Source organism: Protopterus annectens, chromosome 13.part0 (genome assembly GCF_019279795.1).
Source record: "Protopterus annectens isolate FY-2018-M chromosome 13.part0, PAN1.0, whole genome shotgun sequence".
NCBI classification, from domain to species: domain Eukaryota; kingdom Metazoa; phylum Chordata; order Ceratodontiformes; family Protopteridae; genus Protopterus; species Protopterus annectens.
This window is the reverse complement of record NC_056747.1, coordinates 374,842,668-374,865,847: the sequence shown is the minus strand read 5'-3', so window position 1 is coordinate 374,865,847 and position 23,180 is coordinate 374,842,668. Positions and strand designations below refer to the sequence as shown.

General features: G+C 40.9%; 1 protein-coding gene across 1 annotated transcript in view; it reads left to right on the top strand.

The window, feature by feature from the left end:
* The window catches only part of LOC122787905 (ADAMTS-like protein 5), a 280,019-nt gene that overhangs the window by 17,422 nt on the left and 239,417 nt on the right, over nucleotides 1-23,180 (top strand). Inside the window, exon 3 of the mRNA XM_044054829.1 lies at nucleotides 20,867-20,994. Coding sequence (XP_043910764.1) covers nucleotides 20,867-20,994 — 128 coding nt within the window. The remainder of the gene's footprint in view (nucleotides 1-20,866; nucleotides 20,995-23,180) is intronic.

The following is a 23,180-nucleotide window of genomic DNA, read 5'->3' as shown; positions in this document are numbered from 1 at the left end:
TTTGGATCGCCACCGTGTGTAGCTACTTATTCCGCAAACTCAGAATGAATGACTGTCTCTCTCTCTCTTTCAGTACTCTGTCCAGATCTCTACTGAAAATAAAATATTAGTTCCATTTCAGTTAACCTGGCAAAAGATCTGTGCATCTTAAACATATTAGATAGACCATTTGCTGTACATACAGTGTTGATGTGGTTTTAGTGAGACGATAAATATTTATAAGACCTTATTTCACAAATGCCACATACTCATAACATTTTCCATTTTCATGTCTTGATCTAATAAGTGCAATGCAGCATGATAAAGTTTACTTTTTCTTTTTACTTTTGACAGAGTTAGTTGTACTGCGACTGTGGTCTTTTTGATGGGATATAGTATTTACGTAGATGGGGAGAACTGATCAGGCTCAGGGATGTTCCCCAGTTATTTTTGTGGCAACTTTAAGGGATATAGCTCTGTTAGAATTAAGTGCTTGTACACTCTGTATTTTAGAGTTTTTGACAGAGGATGGCAGAGATTTGTATACACTACATGCAGTTTCATGAGGTTGGTGTAGATCTGGAACACATGCCAGAACCCTGTGCTAGTCATACAAGGACTTATTGTCATAACTGAGTAACAACTTGTACATCTGTGTACCTGAAGAAGTCCAAGTGCATACTTTGTATGCAAATGGAGATCCACAGCATAGTTCAACAGTCAGACATGTGGTTTGCAGACTACACTGTGGAGCAGGGATGAGATTTAAGGGGGTACAACTTTAGCTGTACTGCACAAAATTCTGCATCCCAGTGTCTGAAGTTCAAGAAGTCATGATGTACTTATTCAACAAAACCTAATTGAGCAACAACATCATCACTGCTTGAAATGACACCCCATGGAGTATTTAAAAAAAATTAAGGGATGCAGAGGCATACCCCAGGGTGGAGTACACTGTACATAAGCACAAGTACTCACTTATCAACAACAACTCACTTATCACAGCTGGATGACTTACACTTATTGGGCACGCTTACCTACTTTGTGCAAGCTCATATCATCTGATATTGCCCCCCCCCCAGCAGGCAAAAATTGTGCTACCCCCTCTCCCTTACAAGAAACTCCCAGCCCTGGGAGTATCTCAAGTACCAAATCCCATATAATTAAAATAAGCCCCCTCTGCTGTCATGGCAAAGGAACTTGAAACAATCATGAATCACCAATAGCCTGACTGCATAGTAGGGAGCAAGCTTTTCATACATTAGGTAGGTTATATCAGTGCTGACATCACAGACTCATTTGTATGGCAGCCATACCTCTCAATTGTACAGATTTTTGCAGAATGCCCAGATTTCTGGATCATATTTTTGGTCTGTTCCTCATAAAATGTGTTGTTTTTCTGGCAAATCACTGGGATGATCTGAGGATTGAAGTCATTAAATAATGACCTACATTTAAGTTTCAGGCTTCAAATCCTTCAGAAAATGTATATTAAAACAAACACTGTCACCCTAGCAACTTTCTAAGTTTACAAGTGCAATATTTAAAATATGCCCCTATTTTTAGGGTCTTTGTCCCCCCCATCTTTTCAGGCTTTGTCCAGATTTCTTGCACTAAGAGGTTGAGAGGTATGATGGCAGCTGCCAGTAGTCTCATGTCTGCAACTGACCCCTGTGATTGGAATGTGTTTGCAGTAGTTTTACCAAAGGATTGAGGATGCATTGTATGGTAGAAATGTGATGATGTTTTATGAACTGTGTTGCTGTCAGGATTGCTCACAGTCTCTGTAAGGCATTACGCATGATGTTTATGAATGTATGTACAGAGTCAAAATACAGTTTCTTAAGATCAGTGATACCCAAGTCATTATAATCAGTTGTAGAAAAATCTTTCTTAGGCTGCTAAATACATTTTCCTATCTCTCAGTGCACTATGTAGCTCTCCCTCTCTGGATCTATTTTTTTTCCTGGCTATTGCAGTTTTATTAAGGGAGAAATAACAGTAACAAAAGTTTAAAGTCATGTTATTGTTGATATGGTGTCTGTGAATTTTACTATTTGGATCATTGAATTGCAGAGAAGTGATTTTGTATTTTTGAGCTGGGTTTCTGTAAATGAGACTGTGGGAAGTAACTTCCTATCTTGAATTCTTCCCCAGGACAGACACATGTGGTGTATGATTTGTCTGGGATAAGGTTATAATCCCCCAGATGTTCAGGTATGCTGTATGTTTTCTTCCTGTACACAAAAGCACAGGAATAGTTAGTTGCAGTTACATGGGGAGGAGTCTGATGGGGGTCACAAGCAAGACTCCAAGGACCACAAAGCAGCTAAAGGAGACTGAAAGCATTTGGGTCCCTCATCTTCATTGGGTCTGCCGGATCCAAAGGTCCCAAGACCCTCGACTCCCCTGGCATCTTTGGCTCTGTCATCGGGGCTGACTCCTCAGTGCTGATCACCTTTGGTGATAATTGCGGGGAAGGCTCCATCTCCCGCTGCTAGTGTCCCTAGCTCCTTCTTGTCCAAGGGTGCATCTTCCCCCTTCTCCCTGTCTACTCCACGATATACCTCAATTGATCTTTGCTGCAGTGGACACTTCCCCCTCCACCCCCCCCCCCCCTTGTTTTTGGTGTGTTTTTTATGCCTGGGTTTGGACATTTATTTCTGCTGTTCCTAGCATTGTCCTTTCCAGACTCCGCCTGTCTTTGTTGGCAGGAAAGCTATGAAGGGCTTGAGCTGCCTGACAGTTTGAGTGTGTGGAAAGTGCCCTGAAGCTTTTGGAAGCTAACTGGCTGTTATATCCTTGACATAATATAACCCATATAGCTAAAGGCTACTGCAGCAGTGATCATTTGAACATCTACTGTTATGGTAAGCTTACTTATATAACTACACTTTCCTAACCTTCAGTACTGAAACTTTTGATGATGAGGCAAGGCCCCACACCTGCTATGTTTGACCTGTGTTTCAGGTTTGTGGTAGCTTTCTATGAGGCTCCACTAAGTTGAAATAATAAACTTTTCTAAAACAATAAGGCAAACATTGGAGTTACAGGTTCAGTAAGAAGAAGAATGATACAGTTTACACAGAATATCAAAATTTCAGTAACCAGACAGGAATACGTAAAGAAAACTACCTGTGCTGGATAAATATTTTAGAATCCACAGGTACCATCAAGGATCGAATACCAGCAGTTTTCTTTGAAAACACAGCTTTAATGAAAATCAACAAAAAACACATACACTCCAGGCATTAACATCTCCAATCCAATACGTTTTCGTTTGCAAGTTACTTCATCAGATGCGGATAGACTTGTGAATCATTCCTTTTATACTCCAGAGTATATGGTTTTTGTTGATTTTCTTAAAGCTGTGTTTTCAAGGAAAACTGCTGGTATTCGATCCTTGGTGGTACCTGTGGATTCTGTTTGAAGTGAACTTTGGTGCCTTGGTGAATATTTTACTTTATTCTGGATAAATAAATTAACTACCTGTAGCTTAGAAGTGTTGAATCCTTACTTCTGTAGATTCTTAGAAGATAATAGACAGAAATTACCGATAGCTAACTTACAAGGATTTGGTTACCTCAGTATCTTCCAAAGACAGTTTCAGATATGTATATACATTTCAGGTCTACAGATCTGCTTTCCTGGAGCCATTACATCATTAATTTTTGCCGAATGCATTACATCAGCTTCTTTTAGGAGTTTGCTTTCTCATAAGTAAAGGAACTAAACCAGTTCTTCCACCAGAAAGTTTCTTAAGATTGGTACATTTATATACTGAGGATTACTTCCTTTGAAGTGCATTTTAATTGCATTATGTGAGCCTTGGCTTTTCCTGTCACCATCCTTGTGTAACTTAGTTATACAAGCACTTAAGCCCTTTTTGAAGGACCACCAAAATGACACGAGACATTTCATGTCTTTACATATTCAAAAAAGAAAGTCACACTTTCTAAGGCCATGGGAAACACATTTTACTGACGAAGTATGTCACTAGAAGGAAGTAGAAAACAGAGAAGAAAAATACAAAACATCTTTAAGTCTGTATTCCTTAGCCTACCTTTAACCCTGCTACCACGTTTTTCCCCCATAAAACCCTCAAACAAGTCTTCCAGGGGCATATGTCAAGAAACTAAACTTGAGATAAGGCTGCAGTCCTTCAATACATTACCCCGTTACTTTTCTAACTAGATCACCTGGATTCCCATTAGCAGTACTGCATCTATGTTGGGTAGTTATTCCTATTAGTAATTCTACATCTGTGTTGGATAGTCATGGTACAGGACTTCAAGGCTAAAACTCTGCTTAAGAAGCTTTTGGTTCTGCTCACTTGCTATATTTAGCCATTTTAAACAATTGTAGTCTGCTGCCATAGTGAACATTCTGTCTACAATAGCATTGTAGCTTTTGCAAAGCTCAGACAGACCTTATTTATGGCTGCATATGATTCCTTTGTGGGCTGAAGTCTGTGGCTTAAGTACACAATAGAATGCTTAACACAACTGTGAAGAAATCTGACTAAGTACAGCTTCCATCCGATTGTTAGAAGTGTTTACCTGTACAATGAAATTTGGCTATAATCAGGACTGGTTAATACTGGGGGTCTACTCAGAACCTCCTTGAGCTTTTGAAATTCCTTCTTATAGGCTGGAGTCCAGATTACCTTATCATTTCTGTTTTTCCTAGTAAGGTCGTAAGGGTAGTAGTTTTCATGTTATAGTGGTAAACAAACATCCTGTATTACTTCACTATACTGAATAATGTCCTCACTTGTTTATTGGTAGTAGGAGTGGGCCATGCTTGAATACTCTCAGCCTTGTCAGTTTCTGTTCTAATCTTTCTAGCATCCACTCTATGACCCAGATAAGACACCTCTGCCATACTCACATACCTGATAGTCTTGATAGTGCAGTCTGTCTAATACCTCCCTGACATGTTGCACATGTATCACCTAGGATTGGCTGTAAATGGCAATGTCATCCAGGTAAGCAATGGAATAATCTCCTGCTAGGAAATGATCCATAGGTTCATAGGTAGGTACTAGGCTATCGGCCCGAGGGCCTACATAAGCCTAGCCAACAAGGTTCCCTGGCTTACACCACCCAAGAAAGTTATTTTCCTGGTGTTTACCTCTGGAAAGTTGTTGGGGTATTCCTCATACCATCTGGCTTATTTTTAGACTTTTACTAACCAAATGGTTTCACAAATACTGGCTTCATTCTGGTTGCAGATATCAGGAGTACCTGCCAGTAACCCTTGGTCATGTTATTAGTAGTTAGATTATAACTGCAAAACAATACATACTACTCACGTGAAAACCCAGATGGAAAACTAATTGAATAAAAACAAAAAAAAAAAAACTGCAGGGTGCTCTATCACCACCAACAAAGGCTTCCAACCACAGGGTTTTAAAAATAATTATTCAATGGCGGATAAAAAAAGTATTAAGCGCTTTTGATCCTACAAATTGGAACTTCATCAGAATACTATGAATCAAAAACGTCATTTCCTTAAATAGCAAAATTCTTAAAGACTCAACAACCCAATTCAGCACCTTTAGTTATACTTGTTTAGTTATATGGTCATAGTGTGTTTAAGAATTTTACTATTTAAGGAAATGATGTTTTTGTTTCATAATGTTCTGATGAAGTTCCAATTTTTAGGATTGAAATTGCTTAATACTTTTTTTTTGTACACCATTAAATAATTATTTATTTGCAACCCTATGGTCAGAAACCTTTGTTGGTGGTGATAGATCTTCCTGCAATTTTTTGTTTTTTATTCAACTAGTTTTACAGATGGGTTTTCATTTTGATTTGTTTGTATTTTCTTGGAGGTTATTGGTTGTAGCTGTACATATTATTTGAGTTTGATAGATTTTTAACTCTACCAGATGCTGTAAAACTTCATCTGTCCTAGATATGGGGTAAACATCTGCTTCTTTGACTGCTTATTTTCCAGTCCTCCACACATTACCTGGTGCTACCATCTTTTTTTGGCACTAGTGCCACTTCTGAGGCTCAGTGACTATTGAACTCCTGTGTAACCCCCCAGTTTCAACATATCCCACAGTTTCTTTCTTAGAATGTGCCTCTTTCAGATACCCTGTAGAGAACTTATTTGATGGGCCACTGGGGTTCTGTGTCTACATGGTGCACCAGGTGGCTATACCCTGGCTTACCTGTAAAAATATCCCCAAATTTTGGTAACACTACTTGGATCTCTTGAACATGGCTAGGAATTAGCTGGGGCAGGGATACCCTATCCACTAAGGTATAGATCGAGCCTCTCCCAGGAGATCTACCACCAGATCTTCTTCTGGTTCTTTCACCAACTCACTGCAGATGCCAAATACTGAGGTGTCTCTGTCATGACAGTGCTTTGTTATATTAATATGTTAAGGTTTGTACTTTTGCCTCTTGCCTAGAAAATGTATAGCTGACATCACTCAATTTTTCACAATGGTCCCTGCAGTTTGCTGTGTCTAATGAGAATATGCACTGTTACCTGTTGCTCTATACAATATTCTCTGGCTGTCCTGTCATACCAGACTTGCTGTTGTGCCTGTGCCAAGTGCTCCTTGGCCACTCCATGAGCTGCCTGAGTCTAATCTTGCAGTTTAGTATGTACTCTACAACAGAATCCTTGTAGGAATCACCCTCCTATGCATCATAAATTAAATCCAGGGACACCCTCAGTCTTTAGTCATACAACAGCTTAAAGTGTAAAACAAAATGGATTCCTGAGGCACCTCCCTGTATGTAAAGAGAAGATGTGGCACATATTTGTCCCACTCCCTCTTGAACTGGTCTGCAAATGCTGTCAGGATGATCTTCAGTGTGAGTTAAATCTCTCCAGCAGACCATTGGTCTGTTGCTTTTAGGGGATAGCCTTTAGACAGTTTACCCCAAAACACCTTGTTAAACATGCCAGCATGTATGATATAAAGTTGGGCCCTCTCTCTGTTAGTATTTCTGAAATATTTCTGGAGGGAAACCCACCCTGTTGAAGATGCATAGCAAAGCATTTCCCACCTAGTTTGCTACATTGGTAAAGAGAGACACCACTTCTTGGCACCTATTGGCATAGTCCACCACGACCAGGATATATTTCTTTCCTGTGGAGCTTGGGGTACTCAGAAGTCATACAATATCCATAGCTACCTTGAGAAATGGTTCCTCAGTAATAGGCAAAGGTATCCAAGCAAACTTGGTGTTGTCTCCATTCTCTCCAGCATTTTGGCATTGCTTATGTGTCCTGCTGTACCTGTTACATACTTTGCAATCTCTGGTCAATTAAAATTCTGTTAAAGCTATCTTTTAATGTACTTTATGCACATTATGGGGTGATAAAGATGTTTGTTGAAAATGGAAAGCTGATTCAAGGAGTCACTCAAATTTTTAATCCTCCTTTTTCACAGCTATTAGAAATTTTCCTTCCTCCTCAGCTCCCTTTTTTTCAATTAGCTGCAAAGAGCCAACAAATAGGTCTTTAAAAAACACCTCAAAAAGTCAGGGATAGTCCTCTCAGTCAATATAAATGCCTGTTCATGCTTCTCCCCTCTCTCACCCCGGAACCTTTCTATCACTCTGAGGTTTCTTTCTTGTGGACATAGATTGTTACAGATAGATGGTTTTAATTGTAATCAAGCTGGAGTACATTTGGCTATGTGAATTTCTCCCTCCATTCCATGGAATTCTTTTTTGCCTAGTGAACCATGTCTCTCTCTTTCCTCCTATTCTGCACCAGATGTTGGCACAGAGAGAGTGATAGAACCAATGCCTCAGGGTTTTTCTGGTACTAAAAGTGAACTATCGTGAATGCCTGTACTGGACTATTTATTTCTAAAAAATAAAATGAAAACTCCAGCAAAGCTAGAACTTCCACTGAGAGACCTCCCAAACCTCTTGTATCAGAGGCACATGGGATCTATGCAGATTATCCTTATGAACATCAGGTGTTTCAGCTAATTGGTGATTCTGAATGCCCATGACTTGTTTCATCATTTTAATGGACAATTTCAGGCCAATAAAGCCAAACTCTACTAGCTGTGGATGTGCATATGTCGGCCTTGTTATGACCTCATCAGCACAGCACAAGCAGACAGTTCTAGCTTTGCTGGAGTTTTCATTTTGTTTTTACTGATTGTTTTTTCAGTGACCTTTTCACTTATTGTTTTGAACTATTTATTTCTAATTCCCTTCAGTCAATTGTATCTACTCCCTCCTATAGCTTTTGTAGTAAATCTAGACTTAAAGGCTGCCTGTCATCCCATTTCCAGTGGTGAGCAGTTTTGGCATCTGATAAGGCTGTCAGTGTCTGACTTATCCTGTCACTTTTCTGTTTTAGAACAAAAAAACTTATTGAGAAAACCACTTTATGACACAACGACAAAGCTTTCAGGTAAAAACCCTTCTTCAGTGCATAACATACAACTACAAGCCACAATTGGTTTATATACAGGTCAAAATCACATGACCAGCAGTCCAATGGTCATATGACAAAAACTTAAAAAATATATAGTTGTTGCAGATGGAATCTCCAAAACCTTCTGCTATTACTCTGCTATTACGCTTGTTTTGGCTGCTTTGTTGGATGCTTTTTCCAGCGTCTCTAAAGCTCCTGATTCTTTGCCCCCTGCTTCCAAGAAGCCTAATAGGTTTTATAGGTTGCCTGAGGACTGTAACTTTTTCTACAAGTGTCCTGCTGTTGACACCCCTCACTGATGTCTGTAGCCTCTGACAAGCCTTCTCATTTACTTCCTTCACCCAAGTTACTACCTTCTGATAAAGATAGCAGAACCATAAGGCTAAGTAAGAAGGTTTACACCACGGCTATCTTGGCTTTTAGGGCTATTAATTATCACACCCATATGTTCAGGTATGTGTTGGTTCTCCTCTTTCAGGCTTATCAGGTTATTTCTGATCTCCCAGACTCTGAGGGTAAAACTTCTGCTCCTTGTTAGGGACTTCCTCTCAGGTGATTTGTCATTCCATCAAGTGTAGTTATGATGCAGCAGATGCCTCTTCTAGGGCTGCTGCTTTTGGTTCAGTGATGAGGAAGTATTCTTGGCTTCGATTTCAACCATTGCCTGATGATATCAAGGCTAAGTTGATGGATGCCCCACTTGATAATATGGTTTGGGGAAGCTGCTGCTGGTTTGTTTAAATCTCTTCAGGATAAGGGTAAGGCTTTACAGGAACTCAAACATGTTTGTCTCTCCTGTTGCTAAATTTCAAAGAAACTAATCCAATAAGCCTGCTTTTGTTCACAGGCAATCTCACCCTCCTGATAAGGGCAAAAAAATTGGCAAATGGGCTCTTCCTGTTAAGGCTACTCAGACTTCACGGACTCGGACGTCTTCCTCTCCTCATAAACCCAGTGCTGTTTGATTCTGTCTCTTCCCAGTCATGTTCCTCTTTCTCTTCACCTTTCTTTCTCTCTTCCTGTTTGGATTCAGATTACTCAGGATTCTTGGGTTCTGTCCATTATTTGCCAAGGGTATTTTATTGTATGGAAATCCTGTCCCCCTTTTTATGGCCATTCCTCAGCCTCCCCAGAAACAACTCCCTTTTTTCCCAGAGGTACTTCGAGACCTTTTGACACAGGGTACTATTCAAGAGGTGCTTGTGTCCCAAAGGGGGGGGGGTGTATTTAGTTCCCAGAAAAGAGGGTACATCGGGGCTTATTCTAGACCTCTCTCATCTAAACACTTTTCTGAAGGTGCCCACTTTTCAAATGTTGTCCCTTCAGATGCTGATTCCTCTTTAGCTTCCTCAGGCTTAGATGGTATCTCTGGAGCTCAAGAATGCTTATGTACTTATCCTGATCTATCCACTTTTCAGTAAGTTTTTGCATTTCTCTGTTGCTTCCTGGCATTTTCAGTTCTCTGCTTTGCCCTTTGGCCTTTTTACTTCCCCAAGGGTATTCACCAAATGCCTCACTCCTGTGATTCTTTTTTGCAGGCTTCAGGGGATCCAAGTATTTCCTTACTTGGATAACCTGCTGATTCAGGCCTCCTATCCAGAGATCCTGTTGCAAAATCTTCATTTTGCCATTTCCCTTCTTCAGAGCCTGGGGTTCACAATAAACTTCAAAAAGTCTTTTGTAACTTCTTCTTAGGATCATGTTTTTCTAGGTTACAGGATTTAGATGGTGCCTGTGCTGGCATCCCTGCCTCCTCCAAAGGCCTTAACTCTCATTTCCTTCTTTCAAACTCTTCTTTCTCTGGCCTGCGTTACAGCCAGGGAGTTTCTGAGAGCTTTGGGTTTCATGGCATTCACTATTCCTATGCTCCCTGTGGCCAAACTCCACATGAGAAAGTTTCAGTTTGTTTCTGAAGTCAGTTTGGCTTCAACATGCACATCCTCTAGAATTTGTAGTTCCTCTGTTATTTGTCTCAAGAAGGAACTTCATTGGTGGAACCAGCAGTTTTCTGTAAATCTAGGGCTCCCTTTTCATTCCCCTCTTCCCTCTCAGGAACTGTTCACAGACTCTTCAGATGTGGGATGGAGAGCAGTTTTTGGCTCCCTAGAGGTATGGGGGGGGGGTCGCCTCTTCAGCAAAAGGAGCACATCAGTGTCAAAGAGATGAGAGCTCTTCTACTGGCTCTTCAGGATTTTCATCCTCTTTACTCCCCAGGACCTCTCAAAGTATTTACAGACAATACCACAGTGATGTGGTATATAAACTAACGGGGAAATGAGATGTTATATTCTTTGCCGGTTGTCGCTCCTGGTATCGGATCTTGCTGTCCAGTATCAAGTGACTCTTCAGGCAGTTTATATTTCCTCGGGTCAAAACATTGTGGAAGAAACTCTGGACAGGTCCTTAACTCAATCCTATGAATGGATGCTTCACAGGGATGTGTTTCTGGACATTGTCCATTGGTGGAGTACTCCTCAAGTTGATCTATTTGCTTGCCCTCTGAACAGGCAACTTCACTATTTTGTGCCAGAGTCTCAGGTCCTCTGGTGTGGAAGGCGGACTCCCTCTTTTTTTCTTGGAAGGGGATATTTCTTTATGCATTCCTTTCCTTTCCTGCTATTCCAAAAGTCCTGTTCAAAATTCAAAGGGATCTTGTTGGCGACTCCCTTTTGGCCAAGACAGCATTGTTTCCTTCTTCTTCTGCATTTAACCAAGGGCAGTCATCATAAGTTACCTCACAAGGTGGACCTACTCACAGAAGACAAGGGATCTCTCATCCATCCCCACCTGTCCACTCTTCAACTGACACTGCGGGTGATAGGATTTTGATTCCACATAGACACCTTTTTTCAGTGGATGTGCTTAGGGTCCTGCAGAAGGCCAGGAAACCCGATATTAGGAAATCCTACTTATCCAAATGGAAGAGGTTTTCTGTTTGGTGTCTCTCTCTCGTAACCTGGATCCACTTGCTTTGGATGTTCCTTTGGTTCTTTCTTATTTGTGTGAATTGTTCAATGCTGATTTGGCCTATTCCTCTTTTAAGACCCACTTATCAGCTATCTCTGCTTGTCTGCCTTTATATACTCCTTTGGCTTCTATATTTGAAGCTAAACAATTATTTAAAGGTGTCCTTCATATTAGGCCTCCCAGGAAGCCTGTTCCTCCTCCCTGGGTCTTAATTTTGTTTTGGGGAAGTTGACTCAGGCTCCTTTTGAGCCTGCTGCTTCAGCTTCCTTGCAACATTGCTCTTGGAAAACTGTTTTTTTTTTTGTTGGCCCTTCCTTCTGCCAGACTGGTGCCTCAGTTTCAAACTCTTATGGTTTGTCCAATTTTGGTGTTTCATAAGGACAGGGTGCCCATACGTACTAATTCTTCTTTTGTTCCCAAGGTGGTTAATGAGTTGTCAATCAGTCTATTCATTTCATGCTCCTACTTTTTCTGCCTCTCTGCAATTGGCCAGTGACAGGGTGCTGAACACTTTGGATGTCCGTAGACAACTCAGATTGTATTTGGAAAAGACTAAGTCTATTAGAAAATCTAATCAGTTGTTTGTTTCTTTTTGTCCTAGGTCCCTAGGTTTAGCTGTATCCAAGCAAACTATTTCTTCTTGGATCTTTAAAGCTATTTATTTATGTTATTCCTTTCATGGTAAGAGCCTTCCTTATTCTGTTAAGGCTCATTCTACTAGGGCTGTGTCTTTTTCTATTGTTTTTTTCAAGGGTTTGTGTACTAACTCTGTTCTTGAAGTAGCTACCTGGACTTCTGTGCATAATTTTGCGAAGCACTACAAGTTGGATCGAATCTCTAGAACTAGAGCTCATTTTGCTAGAGTCATCCTTCATGGCTTCTTAGAGGGCTCTACTGGTCCTTCCTCCTCCTAAGTTTCTTCTTGAGCTTTGGCAGTCTCCCAAGAGGTAAGGAATACTGCAACATGCGAGTGGAAGGACATAGTACAGTTGTGTAAAATCAGTAGATGTCCTTTCCTTCACAGTTGCAGTATTCACTCACTTCCTCCTCCCCTGGTTCATTTCCCTCCTGGATGTACTGGTTACCTCTTGGTTTTCCTTGGACTGACGTTCCTACTGGGACTGTACATGTGACATACAGCAGCATACATTAAAGCAACAATAGGCTTGTACTTGTCAGACATTGGGCTGCCTGAGGCAGAGAATCTCAAGATGTAAGGTATACTTCATCAGTGAAGAAAAGGAAATCTACTGTTATGGTAAGATTTTACACAACTGTACTATCTCTGTACTATCCACTATATTTATGGCTTTTGCACATTAATTTCCTTCTCATGTGATCCTTCTTATATTCTTTCTTCTGTTTTTTGACACAATCAGTTGCTGTCTGATTTTTGTCTACTTCTGTTTTGATTTCCCTTCCTGTTTGCCACCTGAATGCTTCTGCTAAACTAAGCAGAGAGGTAATTTTACACTTCCTCTCCTCGTGTTGTAAAACTTTCACTGTGTTTGTATCTGACAAGGTTAGCAGATATGAAATGCCATGATCACAGATTTATACATGTAGTCAATTTCAGGGAGTCCCATACCTCCTTAGATTATGGAATATATAATCTTGGTATACATAGTGTTTTGTGTCCAGCTGATTCAATACCTTTTGGGGCCAGTAAATCACACCAAGACTATAAGTTAACAATTTATAGTGTGACTTTATTCATGGATGTCAAGGCTGTTTTCAATATTAGTTTTAGTCTTCTGAAGTATTCCTGAGTTTTATTCACATTTGTTCATGTTTTATTGCCAATCCTTCATCATTTCCCAAATATTTGTACACTCCTTCATGCTTAGTTTCCTTTATATCACATTCCTGTCAGATAGTGATATTTTCTTACTGCAACTTTCTTGCTTTAACCGTTGCCTTTGCACATTTATCAAGACCAAGTGTCATTCTTATATCATCTGAGAAAGTGTTAACCACATGCAATTGTGCTGTCAACGATCAATTTTAAGTCAGCTGCAAAAAGTGGATGAGAAATCTTTAAACAAGGTTGTTTTCTGAGAACTAAACTGTAACTAAGGCCTAATGTGTTAAGTAAACAGCTTAATGGGTTAAGGGCAAAACAACACTCATGACAAAGAATCACCCTGTAGTATCCCTTTGAAGTTTTATCCCTGGAATAATAATTTGCCATTTGTCATGACTTAATTGCAAAGTAGTCTGCCACTGTTTCATAGTGACTGCAATGTAATTAGTCAATGTAGGATGTGTCTTTTATTTCTGTAAGCAAGACAGACAGTAACACTTTAATGTCAAAAAGATGTTGCCAGTGATCATGCTTGGAAAGCCTTAAATCATCTCTGACCACTGCAAATTTACTCGGGCAACACCATAGTGATTAGTGGTACCAGAAATTAGTGTTACCAGAACTTACCCTCTGTGCTGACTTGCCATGGTAGCCTGGGAGATAGTCAGCTCAGTTTGACTCTTCGGGAATCATATCTTCTGCAAACACAGTTGCAGACAAGCTCAGCAGGACCAGGAGAACCACCCATATATGGAATCTTCACCCTGGGGTCTTCCAAGAATTGATCCAGCTGTGAGGAACGCCTCATGTAGATTTGTTTGTCTCTTTTCTGAGCAGACTACTAAAGAAATTGTGCTCCTGGACTTATTGTTTAGAGATTTGGAAAAACATATGTTTTTCTCATTTCTATGAATGGGAATGTTCTTACATGCTTTTCCACCCTTTCCATTGATATTCATGGTTCTTCTAAAGATCTAGAAGAATTCTTCTGAAATTGTGGTGATGACTCCCTTTTGGCCCACGCACAGTAGTTTTTCATTGTTTTTACTCTGGCCAATGACAGTTACGACAGGCTTCACAGATTTTATTTGCTCATACAAGAAAGGGGTTCTTTCATATATCTGAACCTAAAATCTCTTCAACTTACTGCCTAGATAATAGAATATTGATACTTTTTTTGAGGATGTGGAGCAACTACCAAAGGAGGCAGAAAAATGCTATTTGAAAATCATGTATATGTGCAAGTGGAAAAGATTTTCTACTTGGTACCAGTCCAAGAACCAAGACCCTCTTCAGGCTTGGCTGTCTCTTTTTCTTGATTGTGTGAATTACCATCCTTTGGCCATTCTTATTCCTCCATCAAGGTACACTGTCAGCCATTTTTGCTTGTCTACTGTTAGATCCCCACTTTTTAACCATGCTGAAGTTAAACAGTTTTTGAAAGGGGTGTTATATATACATCCACCTAGGTCAGAATCATAACTGGCTCAAATAGTGCCCTGTACTGATAACATGAATTAGTGCTCCACACCCTCAGCTCTTTTAAGAGCAAAAAAAGGACTTCTGCAAAACTACAGTACCCAATCTGTGCCTCCCCCTTCCAGCTTATCAACTGAAGTGCAAAAAAAATTAAAATGTCCTCTCCTTCTACTGACACATTGACCAGGTGGCCAGATACATGGCGTTCCCCCTCTCCTGCCTCAGCCAGTTAGGTCCCATTTCTGTACCCACACCCAACCCTCCTTCCCTCTCATTTTGGAACAAAAAAGAAAGAAAAGAAAATCTTTATTTCTTTTAAACTGTTGCGAACTGCTTGCTACAAATTTTGCTTCACTTTATACCCTGCATGGAGTGCTACAGCAGACAGGTTTTATTAAAAAAATTTTTTTTTTAACTATAGCAAACTGTTTCTATATATGAACACCCTGTGCACCAGCCAAAGTTCAAAGTGAACACTGACATGAGGCCAGTGTTGGACTTCGGCACATCCTATCAAAACTGAAAACTTTGTATGGGAAAGAAGAGCACATGATTTACTGTTACAGTGACCATTCTCAGAGAAGATCCACTGCTATGTAATGGATTGGTCCTGTAAACTTAGTAGTCATTAAACAGAGAAATGAACAAAAAAGTGTCCAGGAAGGCTGCCAGTTTTAGGGGTGCATCAAGCTATTTTTTGTACAGAAAGTAGAAGAGAGCATAGGTTATGAAATATGAATTGCTAACCTGTTCACTCTTACATGATAAAGATATTTGTTTTACTGATGTTTGGTCCTTGGGTATACATTGGTTAACATTTCATGTCAGGTTTAGTGTGTAAATGATGCAGGAATAAATCCGTGATGTGCGTGAATTTACATATATTCTTCGTGTTTCACTGTTGCACTCCTTACTTATGGGATTTCCTGCTGTGGAAGCCCTTGGTCAGCCTGCCTACCAGTGAAATTTTCTTTTCCTCCTGAAGCCAGCAAATGCCTTGTCTGACATCACAATGTCTGGGTACAAAGAAAGTCATCTGGCACCGTGATCTCACTTCTTTCTTGCCAACACAGCCCAAAGCAGAGTGCTAGTCAGTGTGTCAGTCGGACTGCACGCAGAGAAAGAAGACATCTAAAGCTAAGTACTCTGTTGGTGAACTTTTCATGTGTTGTTTTGACTAATGTCAGAGAAAGATAATAACTGTTCCCAGTGCGGCAAGCAGATAACAAAACAGAACTTTCATTCTTTTTGTGTGACTTGTTTGGGCACAGAACGCAACATTAATAGTAGAACTATCAAGTGTAGGGCTAAGATTATAGCTGAACATTTTAGCCAGTCATCAGGGCCTTCACCTACAATGTTGTCCACTGGTTGAGCTGAAATTGATTTCCCTAGGTGTAAAAAAAAAGTAAAGTGCCTCAGACTTAGGGTCTCAAATGATGCTTGTTTGATATCTGCCAGTCCTGCTAGGCTTGTGATTGTCAAAGAAGGTGAGGTGCTTTTTCATCCCCCTTTGGTGACTGTGGTTGTGGTGCAGGCCTCTGTTGAGACACATTCGGAGTCCAGTATGCCTCTGGATCCATGAACTGTCTTAAGCTGAAGGACCTAGCTAGTCGGTTGAATCCGGGGCCACTTCAAAAAGGCTTTGGCTTCCAATGATTGCTCTAAAACTAGTGATGATTTCTGCTGTTGTCAGGAGATTGCATCAGCCTGCCATCCCTGGGAGTTGGTTGTTCATCTAGGTCGAATTGATTATGTCAGTCTTAGGCCTAAGCCTAAGACCTCTCAAAAAAAGCTTCATCCACCTTGCTTCAGCCTAGACCTGCTGGTTCCCAAACTCAGGCCTATCAACAACTGTCAACAAGACCTAGTTATGTTGGCTGAGGATTTGATTTCTTTTGGTCACGTCCAGATGCCTCCCTCCTACTGAATCATCTCCGGGTAAAAGAAAGAGGGATTCTTCATCTCATGAGTCTTCTGACACCTTTGAATCTGAGTATAATGATGGTAATGATGACTCCACTTTTGAAGACGATGCATCTGTTGCCTCCTATGAGGATTCTGATTTTGAGGAGAACTTTGCCTCAGCCTTCCCCATGAGGACATTAACTTTGGGGAAACCTTAGATACACTGAAGAAGCACTTCAAATGTGAAGCTCAGGATTATCCACGATCCAAGAAGAGAGCTAGAATTCCTAAATCTCTCTGAGCATAGACCCTTTTCATTTCTCCAGTCTTAGAGGTGGTGGATGATGTCTTGCTGGATTCCTGTTTACAACCAGACTCCCTTCCCCCCCTACCCCCCTGAAATCTAACAAATTTTACAAGGTTCTAGGTTCCCACAAACACCTTTTTAAGAACCGTGTGGCAGATCTTAAAGTGGTGACACAGGGCCCTGAGGGATCAAATGCTAGTACTTCCAAAAACCCTTTACCAATGGGCAAAGAAAGCAGACCCTTAGACAGGTTTGGAAGGAAAGTCTACACCTCTGCTACCATTATCATGACGGCTTTGAACTGCCATTTTCATATGGTGAAGTATCATGAAGCCATTTTTAACCAGATGAAACAACAACTGATGGAGATTGAAAATAAAGTCCTCTCAAAGGATCTGTTGGAGTTATACAACTGCACTCTCAAGTAGCTAAGCACTGCCTGCACTGCAGCTGTGATACTCTGGAAGCTTCCAGCAGGGCAGCAGCCACAGGGTCTGTCATCCCTCTGGCTGAGGGAGCAGTCCTTTCCTCATGTTTCTTTTCATCCCAGGTTGGGAGGTGTCCCCCTTCACTAAGAACTGGACCCTCATTACCAGGGATCTGTGGAGTCTGAAAATCATTTGAGGAGATTAAAAACTCATTCAGGCTTCTCAGATATTCCTGCAAACCAAAAGGCAGAGGCCTTAAACCTAATACAGCTTCTGTGCACTCAAGCTTTGGTGGAACCCGTACCAACTTCTTTGCAAGGAAAAGGTTTTACTCCAGACTTTTCATACTTCCTAGAAAAGAAGGTACATGGAGGCCACTGATAGACCTGTCAAGTCTCAACCAATTCCTGCAGGTCCCAAAATTCAAAATGCTAACACTCAGACACTACTGCCTATGATTTCCCCCAATGCGTTCATGGTAACTTTAGATCTAAAAATCTTGTAGGAGATTCTTACACATGGCAGGTATTAGGCATTACAAATTCTGTGCTCTGCCCTTTGACTTGTCTTCTGCATCCAGGGTTTTCACAAAATGCCTAACCCCAGTGATAGCCTTCTGTAGGACAAAGGCATTCAGATTTACCTATACTTAGATGATTGCCTAATTCAGGAAACAGATCTAGGAAAAATTCATAATAGATCTGCTTTACACACAAAATGTATTGACGTCAGTGGGATTTGCTATTAACACCCAAAAATCTGAGACCAGCCCCACAAAAAGGATTGCGTTTCTGGAAGCTTTACTGGACTCATCTCTTCAGAAAGCCTTTCCTCTTCCAGACAGGGTTACCTTTCTAACTCTGTACATCAAAAATCTTCTTGTCAGGAAATACCTCACAGCCAGATAATATCTCAAAGCCCTGGATTACCTGGTCTCTTGCATCCTCATAATGCCCCTGCTCAGACTACATATGAGGAAACTGTAGTAGTACCTCACAAATGTGTGGTGCCAACATTCTCAATCACTAACCTTCAGGATAAAACTTATTCCTTGTCTCAGGAAAGAATTTCCTGGTGAGTCCAAGCATGCTCCCTCAATCTGAGCCTTCCCTTCAGGTTCATGCCACAGGGCCAAACCCTGACATGGGATGCCTCAGAAATAGCCTGGGGAGCCCACTATAACAACTTCCAGACTGAAGGCTGATGGGACTCCCAGTTCAGAAAACAATACATCATCCTAAAAGAACTGATGGCAGTCCAAAACGGCTTGATTGCCTTCAAAGAGCAATGGAAACTAGGAGTTCTTCTGGTAAAGACAGACAATTACATGGTTATGTGTTACATAAACAAGCTGGGGGACAAATTCTTATCCCCTCTGTCACCTAGCCATGGACCTTATGAAACAGCAAACTCCCTAGATATACACTTTATGGCACAGTACCTACCAGGAGAAACCAGTCAACTAGCAGATCACTTCAGCAAGAGCCTGTCAGATTTCCATGCGTGGCAACTGCATCAGGAAGTTTTTGTCAGCATAACCAAAAAATGGAGCATGCCACAAATAGAACTTTTTGCCACCCAAGAAAATACTCACTTGGAAAATTTTTGCTCCAGGACCAAAACAAGGTCAGCCTGGAAGACAGATGCCTTTTCCTTCCCTTGGACTGGCCTATGCTTCTGTTCTTTCCACCTATAAACTTGCTCCCCAGGATACTGTTGAAGATAAGGGAAGAAGGGCCAAGGGTCATTCTAATAGCCCCAGATTGGCCAAAGCAGCATTGGTACCCCTATTCCTTAGTTTAACCAGCAGGGAACCATGTCTGCTGCTACAGATGATGGACCTGTTAACACAGAACAAGGGCTCCATCGTATACCCCAACCTGCACACACTCAAACTGACAGCTTGGATGATACTGTGATCTCAGGGAAGGGGAAGCTCCTTGACAAACAGGTCCTGGATAGTCTAAAAGAAGCCAGGAGACCTAGCACATATCCAGCCTTTTTGAAAAAGGAATATCATACTTTTCTATAAAAATCCACTCCAGCTATTTCAGCCTCTCCTCCTTCTCTGACCCCTATCTTTTCCCATCCTCTCATGAAATAGTTCCTGAGAGGGGTTGTCTACATTAGGACCCCAGAAAACCTACTATTCCCACATGGGACCTCAGCTTCATTTTGGAGAAACTCACCCTCCCAACTTTAGAGCCAGCTGCTTCTGCAGATATAGAATTCCTGACCTGGAAGACAGCTTTCCTACTAGCCGTTATTTTAGCCAGAAGGGTGTCGGAGCTTCAGGCCCTTATGTGTGTGGAACCTTTCATCGTTTTCCACCCAAACAGAGTATCTCTTAGAACCAATCCTTCCTTTATACCCAAGGTGGTGAAAGAGGTTTCTTTAAACCAGACCATACACTTGCCTACATTCTTTCCAAACCCTCAAAACAAAGAAGGAAGGATCCCCCATACTTTGGATGGGCATAGGCAACTGTGTTATTACTTGGACAGAATCAAGAATGTCAGGAAGTCAGGCCAGCTACTTGTGGCCTTTGCCAGTATCTGTGAAATGAGACACGTTTCAAAACAAACTATTTTCTAATGGATTTCCCACTGTATCTCTTTTTGCTACAGTTATGGGAAGAAGCCAGCAGATTCTGTGAGGACCCATTCCACTAGGGCTACCACTATATCTAATGCCTTCCTTTAAGGGTTGACCACTAAAGGCATTTTGCAAGCTGCAACTTGGTCCTCTGTGCATACCTTTACCAAACATTACTATTTTCCTACCTTTTCCAAGTCCAGAGCAGGTTTTGCCACTGCCATCTTGCAAGGCATCCTTTCTTCTCCTTAGTCCTTCCAACCACCCTCCTTTCAGCTTTGGGAGTCATCCCATAAGTTAGAACTGCAACAGTGAAACATGAAGAACATAGTTCAGTTGTGTACCCTTACCATAAATGTAGATGTTTGAGTGTATTTACTGTTGTAGTATTCTTTCCCTCCATCCTTCCTGTCTTGCCTATGGGATAGGGTTTGTTATTCTCCTTCTCAGTTTCAGGTTACTCCCTCTTCCTTAACACATATCCTGGAGTATATGGGCTTAGGCCCCTGACAATAAGGACCTGCTGAGGGCTTCTACCAGTTGGGGGCAAAAAAGTACTTCAGATCATGGTGGCGGCCAACTCCCTTTATACTTAGGCATTCTGACATTGGACAGGACATCCACCAACTTCAGGACGAAGAGGAGAAAATTTCTCTGGTAGTAGGGCTGGCCAGGGGCTTCCACGGCAGAAAATCTCATAAGCTAGGACTGCAATAGCAAATACACTCAAACATCTACATTTATGGTAAGTGTATGCTACTGTACTTTCCTAGTACAGTGGCGGCACATAATGCTAATGAAAGCGGCTTGTGTGTAATTATACATGATGTAATTATGCAGTTCTTTTATTTCAGAGAAATGTTTCTTTGTATAACTAAGGAACATGATGTAAATTGTTTTGACAAACAAGATTCAACATTCTGATTACTGTATTCTGTTGTGTTTATTTTCCATGATAATTCCTGGTAGCCACAAACCCTTGTGACCTGAACTGTATTGCCTTGGGTTATAATTTCTACTATACGTTTGGAAAAGTCTTGGATGGTACAAGATGCAGTACAGACTCAGAGGGCCTTTGCATCAATGGGCAGTGTCTTGTAAGTATGACTGACATTAAGAACCGTGAGCAAAGCATGCTGCTTATTATTGTACAAGACAGAAAAATCTTTGTGAGACTCCTAGTTGGTACAAGCTTGTCTAATACAAGGAGATACTGTGCCACCTTTCTGTTAGACCTATTTTAGAGTGGTTATGTTTGACTCACTTTTCTAGTTCTAGTAGTCATGGGTGAAAATTTGTTGTAGAGTCACCATTTTGTCAACAATTTCAACTTCCTACCCTTTTGAATCTCATTCCACCCAGTTTAAGTAGGTAATTCCCCAACACTGTTTTCCAGGGCAGTTAGGAATTTCAATTTCACCTTCCTGTGGTGAAGAGGTACTCAATATTTTTTTCCAAGCATTCCTTGCAGGAAATTGCAAATTGCCTTGTACTAGTTTTGGGTTTGGTGACTGAACACATTATTGAGCCCAAAGAGACTTCTTGTCCTTAACAGGGTGATGTGAATGGAGAGACTGTAAGTGGTATTGCCAGTAAATGGGGCAAAAACTTTTGGCAGTTATGGTGTTTTTCATATCTGCCACTGTAATTTTAATGTCTGATTTCATGGACACTAGAATAGACAGATGGAGCATGTGTGTGTCATGTAAAAGTTGGAGCCTTAGGAATACAGTGCCCAGCATTTGTCAGTACTGAGGTGGCAAGTGTGACCAGAATCGAGAGCAGTTTGTTAGTGTCACTTCATAGCAGGCTATGCTGGCTTCTTAACAATTAGCACTAGTTTTTTTTTTCAAGGTCAAAGAGCCACGCTGTTCTCCTCAACTGGCTGAATCTTCCAACATGGAAAAGAGGAAATGCAGTCATCTGTTAAAAAAGGAAAGCTAGAGAAAGAGAGAGGAAGAGCAGTATCTGTCTGGTTTGTTCCCAGTAACCTACATTTGGGAATGGGCTTTGATACCCCAACGTGTCATTTGGGAGGGATAAAGAGCCCTAGGTTGACTTTGCTAACCTGTAGTGGGTTGGGGGAGAAGAGCATTAAGATTAGCCCAGGCAACTCTTGGTGAAAGTCATGGGCCTTGCAGGATAAAGTACTGAAGAACAGTAATAGGATGGAGTCAGAGTTATTAAGAACTCTGCATACAACAGTACTCAGAGTGCATGCCTAGTACTACTTTATATAATCTACATGGTAGCAGATCTTAGCCCTTCACTTACCCTACCCCACTGATATGTCATTTCCCATTCTTCACTGCACCAGCACTGGTCATGTATCTGAGAGGTTTAGAGCAGGAGAAAGGTTAACAGGCATGTTATTTGCAGTTAGAGCACTTACCTTTTAATCAGCTTCTTTCCACGTGTTTGTTTCTGTAGGTTTTCCAGTTGCTTTCACGTGGTAATTTGTTCAAAAACAGTACATACTTATTAACAAAAATATGTTTAATTTACCTGCCCTACACTGACAATCCCTATGCAGACACTTCAGATAGCTTCCCTGTCAAGCATCAGAATAAGTCATGTGTTGATAATGTGATTTAGAAGCCAACTATATTTATACAATATTTGAAGTGTGAAAATGTCACCACTTGAACTGTAATCGAGGAAGGCACAAAAAAGCCAGTTTATTTCCATTTTAAACTATTGTTATCAGTGGATAAAAGCACCAATGTTGGTTTACTCTAAAGAGTACAGTATAGTAGCTAAAGAATTGTGCTTAAAATATGGAAGTTGTGCAAGTACACAGCTTCTTCTATAGGAGGTGGTGGTATTCTGTTGCTTTGCAAAATGCCTGCCAAAATGTAACACTCTGTACCAAACTAATTTCAACACTCTGCATGCGCCACTACAACTATCAAAGACTGCCATAATGGTTTTAAAAGTATTAATCTGAAGTTGTTAATCTTCTTCCTATTCATCACTGATGGGTTAGGTTCCAAGCCTTCGGAACCGAGTCAGCCTTATACCAAGCTTGCGTGCACCAAAAAACTCTTGAGCTAAGCTGCTATCCACAATGCCCTTCACTCAGTTACCTCAGATCTCATTTGCCATGCAGCCATATAGCAGCATTTCACTGAGCTCTCCAGCTAAGTGACATATTTTTTTCAAATTTTATAAGTATTTGTGAGTTCTTTACTGTCAGTTTATTATCTTTTCTCTATTTCACACTCAGCTCTACCCACAGGTATTTCTTTTTCGTACCATTGTTGGTATTGTTCCCTTTACCCTT